Raw genomic sequence first — 22,692 nt, 5'->3', positions numbered from 1 at the left:
GCCTACTCCAAGTTGTCAGGGTGCAGTGATATTCTCAATCTGGGCCAGTTGTAGCGCTCGCTGCAGCTTTTGTTATTGTGTTTGGTTCGGGGAGAGGGTGTGTGTGTGTGTGTGTGTATTCAGGGTGGTTGTTGGTACTTGGGAATGATGGTGCTGTCCTGGCTGATGGTGGGGGCTCTCTATGCCATGCTGGGCGCCGGGCTGGAAGCGGTGGATGGCGAGCACCCCAAGGATGGGGAGTGCAAAGTGAAGACGGTGAGCGTGTCGGCGCTGCCTTTTCTCCGGGAGAACGACCTGAGCATCCACACCCCGCTGGCGGCCGAGCCCAAACTCCTCTTCTCGGTCAGGAACGATTTTCCCGGCGAGGTGGTGGTGGTGGATGACCTGGAGAACACCGAGCTGCCTTACTTCGTGCTGGGTGAGTGCTGCAGGTTCTGGCCTGGCCCCCTCTCTCTCTCTCTCTGCTTTTGCTGTCAATTGTTCAGGGCTCTGATGAGGAGGAGGCCAAGAGGGAAGGATGCTGCTCCATCCGCTCGATCTGTTGTGGCGAGGTTGCCATTGTGTTGCTGTTATTTATTTATTTCTTGCACAGTGTTGTTATTGTGTCTGTCTTGGGTTGGGGGAGTGTGGGGGGCGGGGGGGGGGGGTTGAATTTGCTGCTTTCAGGCGGATTGCGGGGTTGACACTGGCGGGGCAGGTGGGGGAAAGGGCAGGGGTGCTTACTTTGGCATCTTGCCTCGGGATGCTGGGGAGGGAGTCTGGCACACAGCGCTGGCATGGAGGAAGAGGGGCAGTCCCCAGAGTCCAGGAGTACATACACGGCGCTTGCTCAGTGCTTCCTTTTTCAAATGACAAGAGGAACCTGATTCATTCATAGAGAGTGGATGTAACTTCTAACGGGGCTCTCCGAGTCAATTCACCCAGCATTGCAATCAGCTGAAACAAAATGCGAGGTGTGTAGAAAGTGCAAAGGGCAGTGGAAGGAAATCAATTCCATTTCATGGAACCGAGTGTTAGCAATAGTCAGAGAGGGGTTTGCATTTATTTGGCCCCTTCCCTCTGAACTGGGCAACCAGGTACACACACTGAATGTATACAATATAATTGTGTGCATACAAAAATGAATGAGGTGTTCAGCGACCCACTTGAAGCAAATTGATAATATATTTGCATGGAAACGCATGTATTCACTCAAATCGCCACCACGCGTACAGAACCACACGCCTACCCTGCACATGTGATTAACTGATCACATGATAAAGAGATCCGAGTGCTGAGGGGTGGAGCTGGTTTCAGTCTGAACCAACTCAAGTACGGTGCAACCAAGTCAATTGTAGCGATTCAGCTAGCCTGCCCTAACAACAACCTGCATTAATATGGCACCCTGAAGATGCTAAACCATCCCAAGCAACTTTGAAGGGTGCATTACAAGAAGAAGTTTGAGACAGAACCAAAAAGGACAGGTGATCAAAAACTTGGTCACTTGAGTCGATTTTAGGCAGCATGTGAATGAGGGGAGAGAGAGCGAGATAAGGAAGAGGTTTGGGGAGAGAACTTCAATGCTTAGGGTCGAGGCAGTTTAGTTGGAGGCGAGACCACCAAGAGAAGGATGAATGAAGTCCAGAGCGCACAGGAGGCCAGAATTTGACAACAAAGAGTTCTTGGAGGGTTAGTGTAATAACGCAGGAAGTCCAACTGGAACAGACATAGTTATTATTTACAGAATGCAAAGTAAAACCACTGCTGTCATATACACACACTAGTCCCTTCCTGGGACAAGTAGTTCAACAGGCCCAGTCCAGGGCCTGCCTTATCAAAGGCATAGGTAATGCATTCCAGCTGGGCAAGCCATTGCCTGTTACCAGGGGAACTCATACTCAATGAGCTCCATAGGGAGATCAATCAGTGATTCCCCATGGACCTCATGGGAGTTATTACAGTTAGGGAAAATTACTGAAATGCTTTATAACAAACTCAGCAAAGTCTTATAGTGATGTATTTCAAATCAAGGCCAAATTATGGGTCATTTCTTTTTACTATAGGTCATTGTCTACTGAAGACTGGTTCGAAGCTGCAAGCATTTATTTCATATAGGATCCTTGTAACCAGCAAACAGAGGAGCCTAGTCTAGGATGGATTTGAACCTTAGGGTTAAAGGTGAAACCCCATCACTGTGCCACCCAGACTTCAAAAAGCAAGTTGAAACAAGAACAGGGAAGTGAAGCATACATCCTGAACAGGAGACTGCAAATAATAAACACTTTATTGACCATCACTTTACAACCAAATACAGTTACCTGGATCACTGCAATAAATGCTTGCTAGTTGGCCTTAAGGAGTGAGGCCATATTAACAATGCAACACACAGACTCCAAGTTAGCCACAAACAATGTCTCAAGGTCCACTATGTTCTTAACAGATTAATTATTAAAAATTAACAATGGACTCATACTTACCTTCCTCGTTCTTTGCTTTCACTAATTTACACACACACATCGCTGTGCTATTAATTTGGTGCTCAACTCGCACTAACAGGAGGAAATCATTCCTGTACTTCCTGTCAAATGCAACAAAAAACAAACTACCTGCTCCTGTATAACAGCTGGAGCCAAGATAATGTTGAATAAACTCCAGTCAACCGCATCACTGGCTATAGTCTATCACAGCCCCAAAAGGCAGGTTCACCCTGGCAAACAGATTTAATGTCTGTGATACTAGTTGAAGCAAATCACAGTCACTGAGGATCCCTAATGCTTTGCAAAACTCAGAGTACTGAAGTTCATATGCAGGTTGGCAATTGCGGTTGAGTTTCAGTTGAAATGTGAGCACCAGGTTAGTTCAACCCATCAGGTGAAAATGAGATGTTGTTGTTCAAAGCTGTGTCTGTTTGGAAGGTGCCTAAAGAGCCTTGGTGAGTTCCTGAAGTGCAACTTGTAGATGGTACACATTGCTGCTACTGTACATCAGTGATGGAGGGAGTGAATGTTTGTGGATGGGGTGCCATTCAAACAGGCTGCTTTGTCCTGGATGGTGTTGAGCTTCTTGAGTGATGTTGGAGCTGCACAAGCTCAATTGACCCTCGATTATTTTTTTACGTATGATATATGGCGAATCGAGTTCGGCACCCACCCACCCCAACTATTATAGGGAACAGCTCAGGGGTGTGTGGAAGGTGGTAAACTTGTTACCACTTGTATTTTATGTGCCATCTCTGCTGAAAACATGCCCTATGAGAGTCCATTAAAATCCAATCCTATATACCTACCAAACTATAACATATTACAAATTAAGTTGAATACATCAAGTGCATTGGTTTGAGCGGATTGGCAATAGCACTTATTTAATTTAATACAAAATTAAATTTAAAAGGTTGTCTACCTATGTGATTTTGAAAAGCAATTAGCAAGATAGAATCTGCCTCCACATATTGCAGAGCACCATGCTTACTCAATATCAATTCTCACACACACAATACAGTCGCAGCATTCATCCCATCACTAACTAACGTTATTGTACCATACCACAACAAGGTACAGAGTATGAGAAGAAAGAGCTGATTGGTTGACAAGTGGACTCTGATTGGTGGAGACATTGCCATGGATAATGCATCAGGTGACTGACAGCTAACTGCCAAGCATTGTTTACATTTAAACCCTGCCATTTGACCCTGATTGATCATGGCAATGCCCTGAGGAATGAGTCAGCAAATGGCAGTCAGATTTTGTTTCGCTGAAACAGGCACAATTTGTATACCTGTTCTTACTGTCTGCAAAGAACAGGGTCCTTGTATTGATATATGGAATTTCCAGTACATGCAGATGTGCCACAGTGCAAGCCTGACTGACTTAAATTGGTTCTCAGCATAATTCTTAGCACACAGGATTATTTAACAAATGTTGTCCAATTGCGGAATCACATCGAATGTTGGACACTTGTTTTGAGATTTGCACAGATGGACTCATTTTTCAGCAATAACGAATAGACTTCTAATTCACTGTTAAAGATCAACAAGAAATAACTGGATGATACTATAATGGTGCATAGCATAGATTTGTCTATCTTTCAAATTTAAACTGCCATCAGGATACAATCTTGGTAATATCCTCGCTCACCTTCAAATGATAAGATGAAGAGAAATGCGCAGCGCTACAGCAAAGCATTAATGTTAAAAATCCCTCACAACTTCATATGTAAACAGATATCACTAAGTGAATTTAAGGAGTAATCTAATCTCTTGAGTTCAAATGGCAAACACGAACCACTTAAGCTTCACTTTTAGCGTGTGAAGCCATTTCAACCTTATGATTGCAACTTACCAAAATGTGTACTCTGGTGTATCAAATTGCAACAGGTATTAAATATCACATTAAAGGATAGTTAAGTGAACAATTTGTGCAGATTTGCTTAGAGCCACTCTCTGTTGATGTAACAGTAAAATTTACTGCTGAAATTCTTGTACAGGAAGCACTGAGGTTGAGCCATCTTACAACATCTGCAGCTCATATGCAAACAGCAACCAATGATTGAGAAATATTTATTTCAAATCATTGAGGGACTGTCTGAAAAGTGCATTATTATAAACTAATTTTTGAAACTAAACAAAGCACTAGAGTAAAGGCATCACTAAGGGTTTTCGAGTTTTTGATAGGCAAATATTTCAAACTGATCACAATTTGAAAAGAGATATTGGTGAATTATATATCCAAATTGGATAACATAAAGAATGAGTCATCAATTGGAAAATAAAAACAGAAAATGCTGGAAAAACTCAGTAGGTCTGGCAGCAAAAAAGAGTCATATGGACTCGAAATGTTAACTCTGTTTTTCTCTCTCCACAGATGGCAGCATGGTGGCACAGTGGTTAACACTGCTGCCTCACAGAGCCAGGGGCCCAGGTTCGATTCTGGCCTTGGGTGACTGTATGGAGTTTGCAAGTTCTGTGTGGAGTTTGCACATTCTTCCTGTGTCTGTGTGGATTTCTTCTGGGTGCTCTGGTTTCCTTCCACAGTCCAAACATGTGCAGGCTAGGTGGATAGGCCATACTAAATTGCCCCTTAGTGTCTAAATATGTGTAGGTTAGGTGGATTACCCATGGCAAATGCACAGGGTTTCAGGGATAGGGTGGAGGCGTGGGCCTGGGTGGGATGCTCTTTCAGAGAGTCAGTGCAGATTCAGTGGGACAGATGGCCTCTTTCTGCACTGTAGGGATTCTATGGTTCTATGGTATTATTGATTCCTGTATTATAAATCCTAATTTGAGTTATTGGTTAACTCTATATTCCAAACTGATAAGTTATTAAATGGGAGGACTATGCTTTGTAAAATGGTTAAAGTATCAAAATACTTCAAATTCTGACAATGCCATGCTAAGATTTTTAAAATTACACTCCTGAGAATACATGTTGGCTAAAATGTAAAGCATAATATACACTTTCCATCGCTGTCTGAGAATAATGTGATCGGGACACATTCTTCTGGGTCATATAGGGATATAAGAACAGGCAGAGGCCATTCAGCCCCTCAAGCCTGTTCTGCCATTCAATGAGATCACAGCCAATCTGAATCCTAACTCCAGCCACTCAACTGCATATCATTTAATATCTTTGGCGAGCAAAACTCCATCAATTCAGATTTTTTTCAACTTATTGCTTTCACTATAAGATAATTTCACATGTCTACCACCATTATTGCAGAGAAGTATTTCCTCTCTTCTTTCCTGAGTTACCTGGCTCTGACATTAAGATTATTCTCTTTTGTCCTAAACACTCCAACCAACAAAAAATGTTTCTCTCTATTTATCCTACAAATCCTTTCAAAATCCTGACAGCCTCAATTAAATCACCCTTTAACCTTCTATGTTCCAGGGAATAAAAACCTAGTTTTAGTAGCCTCTCCTCATAACGTAACCTTTGGAGCTTTGGTAACATGTTAGGGAATCTGCATTGAATGCTTTCCAAGGCTTTTAAGATATCTTGTGAAGGAGTTTAGTAATTTAATTCCAGTATCCCCTCCTCTATCATTTCTCCTGCAGAACTGCTTTAGATCCAATAATATATACAATTGCTGATTATTGTAAATCCGATACTGATTAATCTCAGTGAGATTTGTTGGGTTATAAATGCAATCCTCATCACCTTGGTCAATGAGTTTTCAATTGGTTGTAGCTGTAATACTGATTGTCATCAACAAACTATTAATATTTGTATATCCAATGCTAATTATATTATTAATGAGTTGCTGATCGATCATAAACTATTAATGGGTTTTAGATCTAATATTGTTTAAGTTTATTTATTAGTGTCACAAGTAGGCTTACTTTAACATTGCGGTGAAGTTACTATGAAAGTCCCCTAGTCACCGCACTCTGGTACCTGTTCGGGTGCACTGGGGGAGAATTTAGCATGGACAATGCACCTAACCAGCACATCTTTTGGACTGTGGGAGGAAACGGGAGCACCCAGAGGAAACCCACACAGACACGCGGGGAACGTGCAGACTCCCCACAGACAGTGACCCAAGCTGGGAATCGAACCCGGGTCCCTGGCACTGTGAAGCAGCAGTGCTAACCACTGTGCCACCATGCCGTATTTACTGATTATTCATGTATATATGGGCCCCATGTTTATTATATTATCAATAAGTTTTTATGACAGGTCATGAATCCCAAGTTGATAATATTTCATTGTGTTATTCATAGGTTCCATATCTTAAGTTAACAAACAGAATTAGTGTTAAAGGGACATCTTTGTCAGGATGGCTAAGGTCATTTCTTAGATGAGCAACTTCAGAAAACCTGTCATAATGGCCAATGGAAGCATCTGCAGTGCTGTGTAGCAGCAGCATGACCTTTCAATTATTAGACCCTTCTGATGCTTTCTAATTTCAAAACGTGTTATCAATATATGTATGTGTTGTGATATCTTCACATGAAACATTGTTCACTATCATTAAGTGTCTAGTAAAGCAGATTGGTTCAAACACAATCCCGTTAAGGTAAGGACTGTCTGAATGTATGCTCTGTGTTTGGTAATGTAACCAGAAATTGTTCCAATTGAACACTGAAGTCTGCTGAGCACTAAATGGGAATGTAAATAAAATGAAAATCTATTGAAACATTTATGAATTTCAAATTGCAATTATGTTGCCATATACTCCTGATACGCAAAAATATATATATACATATTATGTATATATAATCAAAAGATGGAGATATTGTGCAGCAGTTTTGATTATTATTTTGACTTCAGCTGAGCTGTTGCACTTCTTGGAGAAATGCATTCCTTGGAGAAATGGCATAACAGAATTTAATTCCTATAACCCCTGCTGCCGGTACTGCAGGTGATTCCCAATCTCTCGCTCTTATTGACTCAGCATGGGCCTGGACTAATGCACCTTTTATTGCCTCTCAATAAGCACTTGCTTGCTCTAAGAAATTCAAAATGGATAATAAAACCGAATCACCAAAGGTAGGCTTATTGGTATTGCAAATTGCTGGGGTTAAAATTTTGCAATGCTGCAAGTTTCAGAGGTCATGAAAAAACAGGAGCTTTAATGTTAAAAAAAATTACCTGCAGAAAGATTGACTTAAGAAATATCAATTTTCTTCTATGTTCAGGATCACCATCTGCTCAAGTTTCCCTGATAACTCAGTATGTTTATCCATTAAGAAGCTGAACAATACAGATCAGATGTCCCCGGTTTGATTTTATGTCTGTACTAAGGTAGTTTGATAACAGCCAGAATGACTGTGCCGGGTGCTGTAAATTGCCTCAAGTGCCAAGTTCATTATCCAGCAACCCGCTGCAAAAATGTGCATGTACAGATGTTGTTCAAAACAGTATAAGACCCATAGGTGAAATCCCCATTGAGAACTATCCTGCTGCCCCTCACCATCAGGGCCCAGATGAATAATGGTCATTCGGTTTGAGATATCAGATGGCCACGCGTGTCTGTGCTCCTGGAAGGAACCAATAGCTCAGATGAGGAGGAAAATAACATTGACAGGCAGGGGAAAAAAAACTTTTTAAAAAAACTGTTAATAGTTCAAGTGACAAATTAGGCTATATTTTGTGATTAGGTGCAGTTGGAGAACTAACATAAATTGTGGAAGCCCAGTTGGAAAATTGGGTAGCATTTGTAATGTTAGATGTCAGTTCACTTTGCACATTGTGTACGTTGATGGCTTCATTATAATATTCAGCTGAAGAGTGGGTGGCATCAGTTTGTTATGCACCCAATTTCCTGACACTCTCATGCATAGTGCTGAGTGATCTTCGCATTCACTTGCAACTCTTTCAGCGTTGCTAGGAAACTGGTTATATCCAGAAGTGAATTTAAAGGATCGAATGAGGGGATTTAGTCACTGATCAATTTTAAGACTGTGTATTTTTGAAACTTATTTTTTTCTTCAGTTACTTAGGTTTTCAGAAGCTTTTGTGGCAATTATTCTGTGGCTGACGGTTTTGTTCTGTAGTTCCAATGGGGGTGCCAGAAGGTGTTTCCCCAATGGGAGCCTTTCCCTTCTTTCTCTGCTTTCCTGAGGAAGAAGAGGTCACTGAAGGAATGTCAGGTTGCCTTCGAGGTTACCACCTCACATCAATAGAGGTGTATATTATTTGCTTTGTCGGCACCCGTGTACAAAACAATTAAATTCCCAAGTCATTACAGCAAACCTGATGGGAGAAATATACAAAAGTTTGACCAAGCTTATGACTGAAGATTCTTCAGAAGCATGCTAATCAGAGTAGGTTTGCTTGGTGTACTTTTGCCTTTCACTCTGTGGGTTCAAGCACCGCTTGGGCACATAACCTCAGCTAATATTTTGTATAGGGGAAGGGACAGTCTTTTGGGTGAGACATTAGTTCATCGTGTCACCCTGCGTTCTTCATTCAAAGCCCTGTGAAGCTTTTGACATCTCTACCCTAGAGAGCTGTGTATGCTCCAAGACTAAGGTTGATAAATTTTTAAATGCTGAGGGAATCAAAAGATACAGGGAGAGTGCAGAGAAGTGCAGTACAGGAAGAATCAGCTTATTGAGTGACAGACCAGATTCGAAGAGCTGAATGGCCCATTTAGCTCTGGTTTCGGATATTTCTATGTTCTTTTGTGGTCCAGTTGAAAATGTATTTCAATTAAAATAGGATAGGGAGTACTTCTCAGAAGGAAATAAAAACAGTACAAATGGGGAAATAAGAATACTGGACTGAACTGATCTTATATATTTTAAAATGGAACACCAGTAAAAATTGGGAAATAAGAATACCGGTCCGAACTGGTTTTTCCTATTGGGTAGAGGTCACAATTTTAAGTTGAAAAGTGTTAGATTCAAAGGAAATGGCTGGAGGTGGACTTTTGTAAAGAGAATAGTGGATCTCCGGGACAGGTTATTATGCAGTGGAAGCTAACACGTTGAATTCCTTCAAGTGAGAGCTGGGATGGGCACCACTGGCACTGGTTGGCACTGCAGTGCAAATTCAGGACAAGAGTGATCTCCTGACTAGCTCAAATTGTCTAGATGGGTCGGAGGTCACTTTCATAGATATTTCCCCAAATTGGTCTGCCTTTTATAATGTTTCCACCCCCACACCACCCTCCGCCTCCCAAGAGATCATATCATAGGGGTGGGCTGGGGTGTATGTATGCTGGGATAAATAATGTATCACAATTGTGTGCGAAAGGCTGGATGGATCAGAGGGCCTTTTACCTATCTGGCCTTGATAATTTTAAGCACTAGCTGTCATTTGTGAAGGAGTTCTTCAGCCAAAAGCAAGCCCAGTTCTTGTGACCACACTTCAGAGGTTATTTAGGATAAGATTGTGGAGAATTGCCTTCACAGGTTCCAGGTTAGCAGCAAGTCTGTGCTGTGCTACCTGCTGCAACAAAAACCTGCCAAGAGTAGAAACCTGGCGAAGCCAACTACAACTACAGCCAGTCGTGACTTAAAACTACCTGTAGTCACTTTCCAAGCTGTTGCAATGTTTTTTTTAAATTCATTCGTGGGACATGGATGTCGCTGGCTGGCCAGCATTTATTGCCCATCCCTAGTTGCCCTTGAGAAGGTGGTGGTGAGCTGCCTTCTTGAATCACTGCAGTCCATGTGCCGTTAGGGAGAGAATTCCAGGATTTTGACCCAGCGACTGTGAAGGAATGGCGATATATTTCCAAGTCAGGCTGGTGAATGGTTTGGAGGCAACCTTGTTGAACTGTGGATATGGTCCAACAGAATGGCAAATAGGACTCACTTTTGCAAACAGCACTTTTCTTTCCCTAACCAGAATTATCCTTCTCCCAAATAGGATAACCGTATCCCCAAACAGGACTTCTGTATCCTCAAAGAGAATTATCACGCGCCAAACAGAATTAGCCTTCCCCAAACATGAATACACTTCCTCAAACCTGGACCACCCTTTCCTTTCAACCAACTCCGCCACCCGCCCCCCCTCAAACATGATCAGCTTTCCGCCAAACAAAGTCACTCCTGCCTCAAATAGTACCACCACCCCCCTCAAGCTGGATCACTCTTCCCCTCAAACATAAACATGCCCTCATCACTGCCTGAACAGAATGAACCTTTTCCCAAAACAGGACCAACGCCCCCTTGAACTGAACCTCTCCTCTGCCAAACAGGATTATCCTTACCCCAAACAAAATCATACCCCAAAACAAGAATGACCCTTCCCTCGAATAGAACCAATACCCACTCAAACAGACCCAGTCTTCCCATCACCAAAATCACACCTGCCTTGAACAGAACCATTCTTTCACTCAAAGAGAAGCACCCCAAAATTGAATGACCCCTCACCCAGAACAGGTCCAATTCAGACAGAATCACTCTTCCACCAAACAAGACTATTCTTTCCTCATACAGGACCAGCCTTGCCTTTTACAGGACCAGCCTGACCTCATATAGGATTAACCTGCTATGGGGCTGCCTTCCTCATAACTGATAGCCACAGCACTAGCTTTACTCCAATAACTATTGTTTGTTTGCTGACTCATTGAGTTTGCTTCTGTCTGGCACTTAGAATCATAGAATCTGTATAGTACAGAAGGAGACCATTTGGTCAATTTAGCATGTACCGACAACAATCCCACCCAGACCCAATCCCTGTAGCTCCACTTCTAGTCCCTCTCCCCTTTTGTCCTGGAAAAGGCTGCTGATAATGCTCTCAGCAATCTGACCAAGATTTTAAATTTCACCTGGATTGTAAGTTTTCTAGCCCCACCAATGACAAACATCCAAGGTTGCTCCTTGAGCTGTAAATAATTGTAATCATGAACTGACCATGTAAAACTGGGCACAATCAGTGCAAAGCCCTTGAGCCCAACCATACATTTCTAAACTACACTTGAATGAGAAACTTGAGGTTATGTATTCAGTAGTGAATAGCCAGTTGTCAGGACAATCTCTTACCCAGAACATAAAGCTGTCTTTCCCTGTCAAGTGTTGCTTGACCTACTATTTTTCCAACATTTTCTTTCTTGATTTCAAGTTTCTGCTGTTTGCTGGAATTTCATTTTTGTGAACACAGTAGCGTTTTGATAAAGCTTTGTGTTGGTAAGCGAACAATAAATTCAGTAAAGAAAATGGGAGAACCTTCTGTAGCAAGGAATGGTTAGAATGTGGAACTTGCTGTCATGTGGAGTGGCTGTGTTGAATAGCATTGATGCCATAAAGGAGAATCTAGATAGTTACAAGGGAGATAGGAGCAGACTTTTATGTTGATAGGGTTAGTTGAAGTAAGTGGTTTGTATGGTGTAAAAACCCAATAAGTAAGAATTGGGCTGAAAGGTCTGCTTTTGTTTGTAAAACTTTATGCCATTCCAGGCAGTAACATTTATGGATTTTCTCTGTCTCTTCAAGTGGTATTAGATTTTTTTTGGCAGTGAATACTTTGATTTCCATCTCAAAAATGCTCCTGATTTCATGCAGTCTATTTCTGACAGCCTGACTGAGGAGGGATCACATATGTTACTTTAACCATGATTTCAGATATCCATCATTCTGAATGTACAGGACTCCACGCAACTATACATTGTCCTACTGAATAAATAACAACTCTGCACATTGGGTGACTATTATCCCTGGATAAATAAGGACATCAATTTTACCTCTTCTGTCACCAAAGTGGTTATCAGTTTTGATACATGGCTTTTGCATTGTATGCTATTGCACAACAACACCCTACGTTTACACAGCATTTTGTGGGAAAAACATGGGCATAAAGAGGATTTTTAAGAATCAAAGGAAGCTGTAGAGATATGTGGGTTTTTGGAAGAAATCAACCTGGTCACCATTAACAGGATGACGGAAAGTTAATGCAAAAAGGCTGCAGTGAAAGGGACAGATTGCTAGGTGGTTGTAAGGGGTGGGATGTGCAGATTATTTTAGGTGCGGTCATAAAGACTTTTGGATGTAATATCGATCGTTTTTAAGTTTGAATCATTGGAAACTGGGGGCATGCACAGGTCACCCAGGATGGAATGTTGGAGTGGACTTAGTGTGCATTGGGACACAGACTGGAGTGTTTTGGATCACCTGAAGTTTATGTCAGGTGAAGGATGGGAGATGAACCAACAGCATTGGGATGGAATTTGTAATGGAGAAGTTATGGGGTCAATAGTTCAATTTGGGGTTGAACATGATGCAGAGATTGCAGACAATGTAGTTCAGTCCATGGCATTGGTGGGGAAGGGATATTGAGCTGAGTTTGAGGAATAAAGGAGTTATGGTGGTACAAAGAACAGAGAAAATTACCGTACAGGAACAGGCCCTTTGGCCCTCGAAGCCTGCACTGATCATGCTGCCCATGTGAACTAAAACCTACCCTTCTGGGGCCACATCCCTCTAGTCCCATCCTATTCATGTACTTGTCCAAAAACCACATCATGTTTCTGCCCGGTTTCAAACCAGGGACCTTTCACATGTTAGGCGAACATGATAACCACTACACTACAGAAAGAGGTAATACTGAAGCTCTTTGACCCTCACAGTCTCCAGCTAAAGGAAGTAACGATTCATCCAGGAGTGAATGTTGAACAAGCAATCTGACATCGTATAGCATTGAAGGATCCGAAGTGGCGGTACAGAGATAGGACTAGATGTCATCCATACATATGTGGAAGTTATATCCATATGTGTGGATCCTATTGCTAAAAGGTGTCATGTGGATGAGGAAGAAGATTCATGCAGTGACTCCAGAGCACATGTTAGGAAGTGGAGCCATTGCTACAGATTCAGACTAATCTGATCAGATAAGTAAGTGTGAAATTAATTGTGGGCAATCTCATAGACCTGGGCTCGAGATGAAAGGCAGTAGCTGTGTGCTTTTCATGCTAGACAAAGAAACTGCTTGATGGATTTTGCTGTTGCTGCTTTTGTGGCAATTTTCTTTTTGCTCCTTTTGTCTGTGAGATGGATTAAAACAGGCTTCAGCCAAAGAGCTGTTTGTTTTAGATTTCAAATCGTTGCTTCTTGGTGGCATTGAATGATACGATGTTTCATAAGCGAGGGATTTCCCAAACTTGGTGTATGTTATACTGATCCTGACCCTGAGAGCATTTGCAAACTTGCATTTGAAATATATCTTCTCCAGTAAGTTACAGTATTCATTGACTGGGCCAGGTCTTGCTAGCCCCCTGCATTCCCGACTAAATTTCTTATCTCCTACAGTGCAGAAGGAGGCCATTCAGCCCATCGATTCTGTATCAAACTCTTGGTGACAGAGTACTTTACCCAGGCCCTTTCCCCCACCCTATCCCTGTAACCCCATGCATTTATCAAGGCTAATCCATCTAACATACACATCTTGAGACACTAAGGGGCAACTTAGCATTGTCAATCCACCTAACTTGCACATCTTTGTATTATGGGAGGAAACCGGAGCACCAGGAGGAAACTCATCCACACACAGGGAGAATGTGCAAACTCCTCACAATTGCCCAAAGCCGGAATTGAACCTGGGTCCCTGGTGCTGTGAGGCAGCAGTGCTAAGCACTGTGCCACCAGATATCCTCAATCAGCCTGTGGTGAACCATTGTTGGTTACCACCAGGAGTGCTGAGCCATGGTTTGGCCAGCACTATGAGTCTGTAGATATGTTACTGTTGGGGTTAGGGTTGGGCTGTTCTACCTGTTAATATAGTCCTATGGTACACTCCAGTTGGCTCCGCCTTCCGGGAGAGGTATAAAGGTCACTGCTCTGCCTGGTGACCCTTTAGTCTGAGATTGTATATTGTATATAGTAGCTCCGTTATTGTTGGTAATAAAAGCCTTTATTTCCTGGGTACATCCAGCCTCCCGTGTGATTTATCGCACATCACAGCCATTCTTCAACTGTGAGCCTATGCAATGATAGTATGCTCTGTCATGGGACAAGTACATAGCATTAGATTCAATCCTTAAATCCTGGTTTCATGTTCATCCTTCATCAACATCCTTCTCCAGGTAGTAATCATGTGTGAGAAGTATAGACTCATTCTCCCTCTTTATAATGTAAGAAGGATGGGGGCGGTGGCCCCATCAACCACCTTACTTGAGACCAGCTGTTCCAGCCATACTGAGAGTTAAACCTGAGACTCTTAGAGTCATAGAGTCATGGAGGTTTACAGCATGGAAACAGGCCCTTCGGCCCAATTTGTCCATGCTGCCCTTTTTTTAAAAAAAACCCTAAGCTAATCCCAATTGCCTGCATTTGGCCCACATCCCTCTATACCCATCGTACCCATGTAACTATCTAAATGCTTTTTAAAAGACAAAATTGTACCCGCCTCTATTACCACCTCTGGCAGCTTGTTCCAGACACCACCCTCTGTGTAAAAAAATTGCCCCTCTGGACACTTTTGTATCTCTCCCCTTTCACTTTAAAACTATGCCCTCTAGTTTTAGACTCCCCTACCTTTGGGACTCTCTGTCCCCGTTTTGTATGGAAAGAGCCCTAGTGACCAGAAAACCCGGAAAGCACGGATTTCCCAGAGATCCCTGGACCTGATTGAAATATATCGACTCCATTTGCTGGCTGCAGCCAGCAAGAATGAGAGGCTGACATACTGTCAGATAGGAAGATCTGAAGCAGCAGACCACAGCCAGGGAGCAAAGATGAGCGAGAGGCTTGGGGGGGGTGCGGTATGGTGGGCAAAAGAGAGAGAGATTGTGAGTCAGTGGGGCTGGGGAAAACATTGGGGGAAATTGTCGTGGACTGATCGGAGATGCTGATGAATATGAGGGAATCTGATTGTGGCAGTAGAAGGGAATGCATTAGGATCTGATTGCAAGGGTGCGAAACACAGGGGTCCATTTTCAGAAAGAGGTTTTCAGAAACCCCACTTGAGGATAAGGATGTGTGAATTCCTTTTGGGCCATAAGCTTTGCTGGAAAAGAACAATTGTTGAATCTAGCTATTCTCATTTCCTTTCAGCTACCTGGGAAACAGGCCATTCAAAGCAAAAGTTCATGTCAGTGAACCTCACACAAATAGTTATAATTATATTTACTTACTGTGTTTCCATATCCCTTCATCCACCTATCCATTATAATCATGAATTCTGATAATGTTTCTGCCTCAACCATGAACACTGCATGTGAATTCCACACTTTCAAAAGTCTCTCTTGCTAATCACAACCTTTATGAATGGAACAAATGGGGAGAGAAAAGGGAAAGCTGGAGTGAAGTTTCCTAAGGATTCCCACTCCTCTGACAGTGGGCCCGATTTTACCATCGCGTTGCGCCCATTTTCGGGCGCGAAAACTTGGTAAAGTCAGGCATGAGGCAAGTAGCACGATCCGCGCCCGCCTCCACGCCAGTTCCCCCTTTACCAAGGCCTGAAAATGGCTGCGATAGGGACCATGCGTGACGGCCATTTAATTGCATTTGCATGCATTTAAATTGACTTAATGGGCTGAACGCCCAACTTTACCAGAACTTCCCCCTTTATCGACGTGTTCTCCCATCCAGAATAGGCGTGAAACAGATATACTCCATATAAGTCCGATTCAGGCGCTCCAGTTAGTGAGGAAGTAAGTGCTGAGCGTTCGACGAATCTCTGCTTGGGATTGATGGAGGAGGCGGCGGGGGGAAGATGGATCCGACAACTCTCTGCTTGAGATCAGTGGTGGGGGGAAGGGGCACCCGCTACTGCTCTGCCTGAGATCAGTAGAGGGGAAGGGGGGTCCGCTGCCACTCTGCTTGAGTTCAGGGGTGGGGGGAAGGGGGACCGCTGTCACTCTGCTTGAGATCAGTGGTGGGGGGGAAAGTGGACCTGCTGCCACTCTGCCTGAGATCAGTGGGGGGGAAGGTATGGTCCGCTGCCACTCTGCCTGAGATTGGTGAGGGGAAGAGAGGAGGGGCCCGCGATCGGTCTGGGTGGCGAGGGTGTGGGGGGGATAAGGGGGGTCAGTAATGTTGTGGGGGTGGGGCAATGTCTGTGGGGGCCAGGGGGAGGCATTATCTGGCCCGGGAGGGATGTGGCAGGGGAGTAGCATCCATTTTATTTCTGCACATGCGCAGCTGGAGGCATTGATCGGAGCTGCAGGGTTTCGGGCACGTTTTAGCTCTGACCACAGGCTTGTGCAGTGCAATTCGGACTCACTGATATTTTTTCAGGCAGAGTGCGTGTGGGGGCTCCTGAGAACAGGTCTAAAAGTTGGATCTGAAACACTCCCAGTTTCAAGTCCGACCTGCACTTAGAATAAAAATAATAAAATAGAGCCCAGTGTTTCCAGCAAATTTCAGAATTAGTTTTGCTGTTGCTTCTTTTTGTGTGGCGACTACCAAAGCAAATATTTGCAACTCAGGCAAATTGGCAACGCTTGCAGAATAAAAGCAATTGGGAAATGCCATAAGCAATCTGCTCAACAGGAATTATGAACTTGCTTTCATCAAAACTGAACTAGCTACTGTCCAATTCCTTGTAGATCTGCTGGATTTGTCTGTGTTCCTGTTTGTCTTTTAAATGGAATCAACTATTTGGTGATGTGCAGCACCATGAATAAAGAGGACAAAGTCACTTTCCGTGAAGTAACTAATATATATATGTATAACAGCAATGTACTTATATAACATGTAGCTCCCTATATCTAAACATGATCCTCACAATAAAGTATTTGTGAAGCACATTGACTGCAAGAACAATTACATACACTGCATATACTAACTGTCGAGGGCTTTCTATACCAGTGTCTATTGCATTCCAGTTACATTGCTTCACTTATCATTTTATTATAACTCAGTTTTGGTGGCTGCATGGTAGACTGTGTTAATGCATTGTCTTTGAACTTAATAGTTTGTAACTCCTACCGATATATGTAAATATTTGATGTTAAGAATAGAATAGAATAAAATCCCTACAATACAGAAGAAGGCCATTCGGCCCATCAAGTCTGTACTGACCAAATCCCACCCAGCCCCTATTCCCGTAACTCCACACATGTACCCTGCTAGTCCTTTTGACACTAGGGTAAATTTAGCATTGCCATTCAACCTAACCCGCACATCTTTGGACTGTGGGAGGAAACTGGAGCACCCGGAGGAAACCCATGCAGAAATGATGAGAAAGTGCAAAATCCACACAGAGAATGTGATTTTGATGTCGATTTAGTTTTGAGCCAGTTCCTGTTATTGGCACTGTAGTATAGCATAGCAATGGGCCATTTAGCCCAAACAGTCCAAGTACTAACCAATGTCACCAACACAACGACATAATTGCAAACAAAGTATTGAACACTGTTGGTAAGTCCAACCTTCTCTATTGTATATTCTTTACAGTTTCAACTGCATTGTACTTTTCTCTCATTCTTACAATCTTATTTGTTACCTTCAATAACTTCTCCGATGAATTTCATGATCCCTCTTCTTCATTTACGTAGTTCAAAGAAAAGTGCAGGGGAGCACACCAGGAGCAGCACCAGGCATATCTAAAAAATGAGGTGTTCACAATATGATATTACAGTGCAGGCAGTTTGCGTTAGAGCTAAGAGATCCTACAACCAACAGATCAGATCTAATCTCTGTAGTCCTGCCATATCCAGACTTGAGGGGTGGTATGCAATTAAACAACTAACAGGAGGAGGAGACTACACATATATTTCCATCCTCAATGATGGGGGAACCTAGCACATTAGTGTAAAATACAAGTTTGAAGTGTCTGAAACTACCTTTAGCCAGAAGCACTGAATGGATGATTCATGTCAGCCTCCTCCTGAAGTCCCCAACATTGCAGATGACAGTCTTCAGTCAATTTGATTCACTCTATATAATATCAAGACATGGCTGAAAGCACTGGATGCTGCAAAGGCGATGGGCCCTGACAACATTCCAGCCAATCGTACTGAAGACCTGTGCTCTAGAACTATCCACACTTCTAGCCAAACTGTTTCAGTGCAGCTGCAACTCTGAGATCTATCCAGTGAAATGGAAAATGCCCCAGGAATGCCCTGTATACAAAAAGCAGGACAAATCCAACCAGGTCAATGAGTACCCCAGCAATCTACCCTTGATCATCAGCAAAATAATGAAAGGTTTTGTCAACACTGCCATCAAACTGTACTTCCTCGGCAATAATCTGCTCATTGGCACTCAGTTTGGATTCTGCCAGGGCCACTCAGCTCCTGACCTCATCACAGCCTTGGTCCAATCATAGACAAAAGAACTGAACTCAAGAGGTGAAGGGAGAATTATTGTTCTTGACATAAAGTCAGCATTTGACTGAGTGTGGCATCAAGGAGCCTGTGCAAAACTGAAGTGAATGGGTAACAGGGGAAAACTCTGCACTGGTTAGCATCATATCTAGCGCAAAGAAAGCTGGTTGGAGGTCAATCATCTTCTTTTGGAGTTCTGAGGGTAGTGTCCTAGGCCCAATCATCTTCAGTTGCTTCATCAGTGACCTTCTTCCATTATAAGGTCGGAAGTGTAGATGTGTGTTGATAATTGCACAATCTTCAGCATCATTCACCACTCGCCTGATACTGAAGCAGTCCACGTCCAAATGCAAGACCTGGGCAATATCCACGTTGAGTTGATAAGTGACAAGTAACATTTGTGCCACACAAGTGCCAGACAATGACCACCTCTAACAAAGAAAATCTAACCATCCCCCCATAACATTCAATGGCATTATCATTGCTGAGTCCCCCATTATCAACATCATGGGACTTACCACTGATCAGAAAATTAATTGGACCAGCCATATGAATGCTGTGGCTACAAGAACAGGTCAGAAGCTGGGAATTCTGAGGTGGGTTACTCACCTGCTGACTCACCAAAGCCAGTCCACCATCTACAAGGCACAAGACGCAAGGATTCTGATAAAATATTCTGCAGTTGCCGAGATGAATGTGGCCCCAACAACACTCAAGAAGCTTGACACCATCCAGGACAAAGCAACCCGTTTGACTGGTACCCCATTTACCACCTTAAACATTCACTCTCCACTACCACTGTACACTGGCAGCAGTGTGTACCATTGGCAAGATGCACTGCAGCAACTCACCATGGCTCCTTCAACAGTACCTTTCAAACCCCTCTACCACCTAGAAGGACAAGGGGAGGAGATGCATGCATACATCACCACCTGCAACTTCCCCTCCAAGCCACACACCAACTTGACTAGGAAATATATTGCTGATCCTTCAGTGTCGCTGGATCCTTCATTAACTACAAATTACTGAGACACAGCAGCCCACATTTTCATTTGGCTTATGGCCTGCATCCCCATCACTCCCATCCCTGCCAGGTTCAAACGCAATCCTATGACTGTAAGAATTAACTTCCATGTCCTCATGTGCACCTTCAAACTAATTCAGGGCCTCAGCACTTCTTATCACTATGATCACCAACAGTTATATAACTGATCATTCAACCTCCTCTCCTCTCATACACTTTATTTCTCATATCCTGCTCTCAGTCACTATATTTCCATCCTCTTGAATAACCTGCCTTTAACTCTCCATAATTTGCTAAAAAGATTGACACTAACATCTCAGTGGTTGGTTAGTGTGAAAGGTTGATGAATGCACACGGGCTTTTATGAGTGCCATTGAGGTTGTAATTGAGGTGGAGTTGAATAGTTTTACCATGAAGTTGTGTTCAGGACATTTGATGCTAACAGTTTGTGACAAAAGTGAAAAAGTGATCCATTACCATCTTCCAGCTTGCTGAGTTTAAATATTCAGCCAAAAAATATGAATCTCTGGGGTAGAATAAGAGCAAATCATATCTTGGACTCCACCATTTCACTCATGGCTACAAATTTCCTGTGTTACGTTTCTTTGTGATCTTTGTGTAATGATGCACTTTCAGAGACTTTGTTAGTGAATAACAAAGAATTTATTTACAAGGATCAACAAGAGCAGCAGCATATCAGCAGCTAGTTCAGGAATGCCTCTGCCTAAGCGGACTCCTTCCCTTGGGATGATTCCCCACTCTGAATTCTGATTCATCACCACTCTGCTGTATTGCCCTTGAAGAGACAATCACCACATTTTGCCTCTCTTTTTCTCGTTCATCTCTGGTTTCGCATTCCCACCTAAATGTACCCCTCCTCACTGCCATGTTTTGCTTCTGTCCTTTCTGGCTCTTCCTTTGCAAACTCCTGTTTCACCTGGTTGAATGGAGGTGTATTTTTCTTGATTGGAGCTTTTCTGTCTGTCTCTGCTCCTGTATCACTTGCCCTGTGAACTTCCTTCTCACTTTAAGCTTGCTCCTTTTTTCATAAAACTTGACACATTGCACTGCTCAAATGTTGCAACATATTAATTAGCCCATCGCTCTCCTTCCACCCTACCCTGATTGGTGTTTACCATAACGCATCAGTGGCCTAGAGTTTCCACTATTTCATTGTCAGTTTTAGAAATTGTGAGCCTCACACTGACTGACAGCAAGAAATGATTTTCACCAATGGTTGTATTCAGGTTTGAGAGGAGTTGCAGTCTAACATCAAGGAATTGCTTTACCTGCAGCCTGAGCAAGGCCTACATAAAACAGAGATTATAGACATCTTTCTCCTGAAGAATTTGAATGAAGTATCAGCATGCTCTGGCTCACCTGATTACTTGATCCCTATGGGATCGCTCCATCCAGAGGTGTTGCAATGAAAAAGCTAAAAGTCTACTGATTATAATCCAATGTTTACATTTAAAGAATTCGCACACACTTTTCAAAGAAAGATCACAAGAGACTAATATCACAGAGGCCATGATGCCGCACCATATTAAAGGCTTTGGCAGTTTTGAAGGTGATTACTGTGATTTAGTTCTGGGCCTCAAAGAATCAAACCACTCCTTGAAGCACAACACCAACAGTGCCATGTGTTGACCCAATTACTCTAAAGACAAAGTGTTGAGCAACTTGCAGGTTTGCATGATATGGACATGGCCAGCAAGACTAGTCTTTATTGCCCATCCATGGTTGTCTGTGAGAAGGCGATGGTGGAACTTGAACCTCTGCGGTCTTTGCGGTGAAGTTACTTGTGATAACTCAAGGCAATTCGATATGGAAATTAACAAATTTGAATATTTATTGAATACAAAGAACTATTTACAACTATAGGTTTAACAGCACAACTATGCAGGTCTACTCTCAACAACACCCTGACACCAACTGCTGACTTCCAGCCTCGGGGATGCGTGCCCTCACTCCCAATTGGCCGAAGTTTGCGCACTCTCACTCCATTGGTTCTGTCTTGGTCATGTGGCCTGCAAAGGAGCGTCTCTCAAAGGGACCACACTATCACATTACTCCCGCAATGCTATTAAAAGGAGGTTCCAAGATTTTTGACTTAGCTGCTCTGAAAGAACAGCAAGCTCTTTCAAATCCCCAGTAGTATGTGACTTGGAGGGGAACTTGGAGATGATGGTGTTGCCATGCACTTGCTGCGCTGTCCTTCTAGTTGGTTGAGGAATGGCACAACAGGCATCAAGCAAGATTGATGGATTGAGGTCTGAAGATTAGATTGATGCAAATTCTTGGCCTTGCACTCCCCTGGAAGAAAATGCCACCACTGTCCAGGCACTAGGTGGAGGTATAGGACTTTATCACACAAAGGGTTAAAGTTTTTATTGCATCTTAAATTAAGAAAAGCACCAAATGAGAAATCAGAGTTAATAAAATTAGGCTACATGGGCAGGCACTGATAACAATCAGAATAATTTGCAGACGTCAGTTAGTATTTTGCTGTCTGCGACCTGGGTTGATCCTGTAACCTGCTGCAAATGCAGCATAAAGCGAAGTAATGATAATGGTTGAAAAGCAAAAACAGCAAGATCAAAAGCCTAGGAAGGCGAGCTGCTTCTAATTATTCACACTGACAGCTGATAATTACAATGTGCTCACCTCTCAACATATTCTCATACATTTTCTGTAGGTACTTGGCATTCAGATAAGCTGTGCACGAGGTCAGCAAACGGTTCTGCTGCAGAAAAGGGACACCAAATATTTACTGCTTCAGTGCATATTTATTCTCATCTTCGAGGAGAAGGTTGCCTTCAGCAGTGGGCACTGAATGGAGGTAGATGGAGGAACTCCACGGAGGCAGCCCCTCGCCCCCTTCCAAAAAGACAATCAGCAGCTGAGAAACCGTGCTAGCTGGAGGAGAGGATTAAGCTGCTGTCGTGGAGGTGATAATTGCATATTTTGTGGAAATATGCATCAACAGTTGTAAAGCATTGACTGCTGCACCACATACAATGTGCATGCCTACA

At 43.0% G+C, this 22,692-nt stretch overlaps 1 protein-coding gene and 1 non-coding gene across 2 annotated transcripts in view; one reads left to right on the top strand and one right to left on the bottom strand.

Moving 5' to 3' along the window:
* Positions 1 to 144: 144 nt before the first annotated feature.
* Positions 145 to 22,692, top strand: part of astn1 (astrotactin 1) — a 2,581,734-nt gene continuing 2,559,186 nt past the window's right edge. Inside the window, exon 1 of the mRNA XM_078219174.1 lies at positions 145 to 418. Coding sequence (XP_078075300.1) covers positions 145 to 418 — 274 coding nt within the window. The remainder of the gene's footprint in view (positions 419 to 22,692) is intronic.
* trnav-aac (transfer RNA valine (anticodon AAC)) lies at positions 12,890 to 12,962 on the bottom strand. Its single transcript has one exon. It is a non-coding gene; the product is annotated as a tRNA-Val (tRNA).

The sequence above is a fragment of the Mustelus asterias genome, chromosome 8, assembly GCF_964213995.1.
Source record: "Mustelus asterias chromosome 8, sMusAst1.hap1.1, whole genome shotgun sequence".
Taxonomy (NCBI): Eukaryota; Metazoa; Chordata; class Chondrichthyes; order Carcharhiniformes; family Triakidae; genus Mustelus; species Mustelus asterias.
The sequence above is the reverse complement of the archived record's forward strand: the minus strand, read 5'-3'. Positions and strand labels throughout refer to the sequence as shown.